Raw genomic sequence first — 1009 nt, 5'->3', positions numbered from 1 at the left:
GCAACTGCTACTCTAGGGCTGTCGATGAAGCTCACCCTGTCTTTGCTGTTAGGGAGAAAGCAAACGGCAACATAGATGCTGTTCTTATTCGCTGCAACGAACCGCAGGAGAGACAGTACCTGCTGCGCCAGCAGCAGCAGCAGCAGCAGCAGCAGCAGCAGCAGCAGCAGCAGCAGGAAGAGGATATCAAGCAAGATCAGCAGCAACTCATGATGCAGCAGCAGCAGCAGCAGCAGCACGACGATGAACACTTCTATCCTGGTATGTATTGCCCCCTACCTTCACCCCTAGAGGAGCTGGGTATGGTGGGGGGCCCCAGCAGCAGTACATACACCGCGGGCCCCTGTTTGTTTCGTGTGATAGGGTATTCATTTACAGCTGTATCTGCGTCTCCTTCTCGGCTTAGTGTATTAGGTGTATATGCAGCAGAAGAAGGAGAAAAAGAAGATGTTATTGAAGTGCATATACCTGAAGAGTGCTCGCTCCATGACCCCCAAAACCTACAAATTTTTACTGCGCCAGCTGTATGCACAGACACCCCAAACACCCCCTGTGCTGCTCTGTATCTATACACTGCAGCACCACCACGAGAAGAAACAGAAAGCAAAAGAACACAAATTAAATTCCAAAAGGTTTCGTTGAACCGTATTAACGATATATAAACGCATGCATTCATGTATGCATGCACTATGCAGCAGCAGCAGCAGCAGCAGCAGCAGCAGCAACAGCAGCAGCAGCAGCAGCAGCAACAGCAACAGCAGCAGCAACAAGAACTACAGAAACACAGCAGCTCTTGTTGCTGCTCTGTATTAGACAGTGGCAGTTGCTGCTGCACAGAGGGGACTTCTCCTTTTTCTTTGCTTTGCTTCGAGCTGCCAGCAGCAGCCGCAGCAACAGCAGCACCAGCAGCAGCAGCAGCAGCAGCAACAGCAGCAACAGAAGCAACAGCTGCAACAGCTCCTGCTGCCGCTGCTACAGGGGAGAGGGGGGGGGGGGGGGCACCCCCCCC

At 52.6% G+C, this 1009-nt stretch overlaps 1 protein-coding gene across 1 annotated transcript in view; it reads left to right on the top strand.

The window, feature by feature from the left end:
* The window catches only part of EMH_0027800 (uncharacterized protein), a gene marked incomplete at both ends in the record, with an annotated part of 4359 nt that extends 3697 nt beyond the window's left edge, over positions 1–662 (top strand). The window contains 2 exons of the mRNA XM_013497467.1: positions 108–261; positions 379–662. Of these exons, the coding sequence (XP_013352921.1) occupies positions 108–261; positions 379–662 (438 nt within the window). The remainder of the gene's footprint in view (positions 1–107; positions 262–378) is intronic.
* Positions 663–1009: the final 347 nt, after the last annotated feature.

The sequence above is a fragment of the Eimeria mitis genome, genomic scaffold (genome assembly GCF_000499745.2).
Source record: "Eimeria mitis Houghton genomic scaffold, Emh_scaff27, whole genome shotgun sequence".
NCBI lineage: Eukaryota > Apicomplexa > Conoidasida > Eucoccidiorida > Eimeriidae > Eimeria > Eimeria mitis.
Note: the sequence above shows the minus strand (reverse complement) of the source record. Positions and strands in the feature narration are given on the sequence as shown.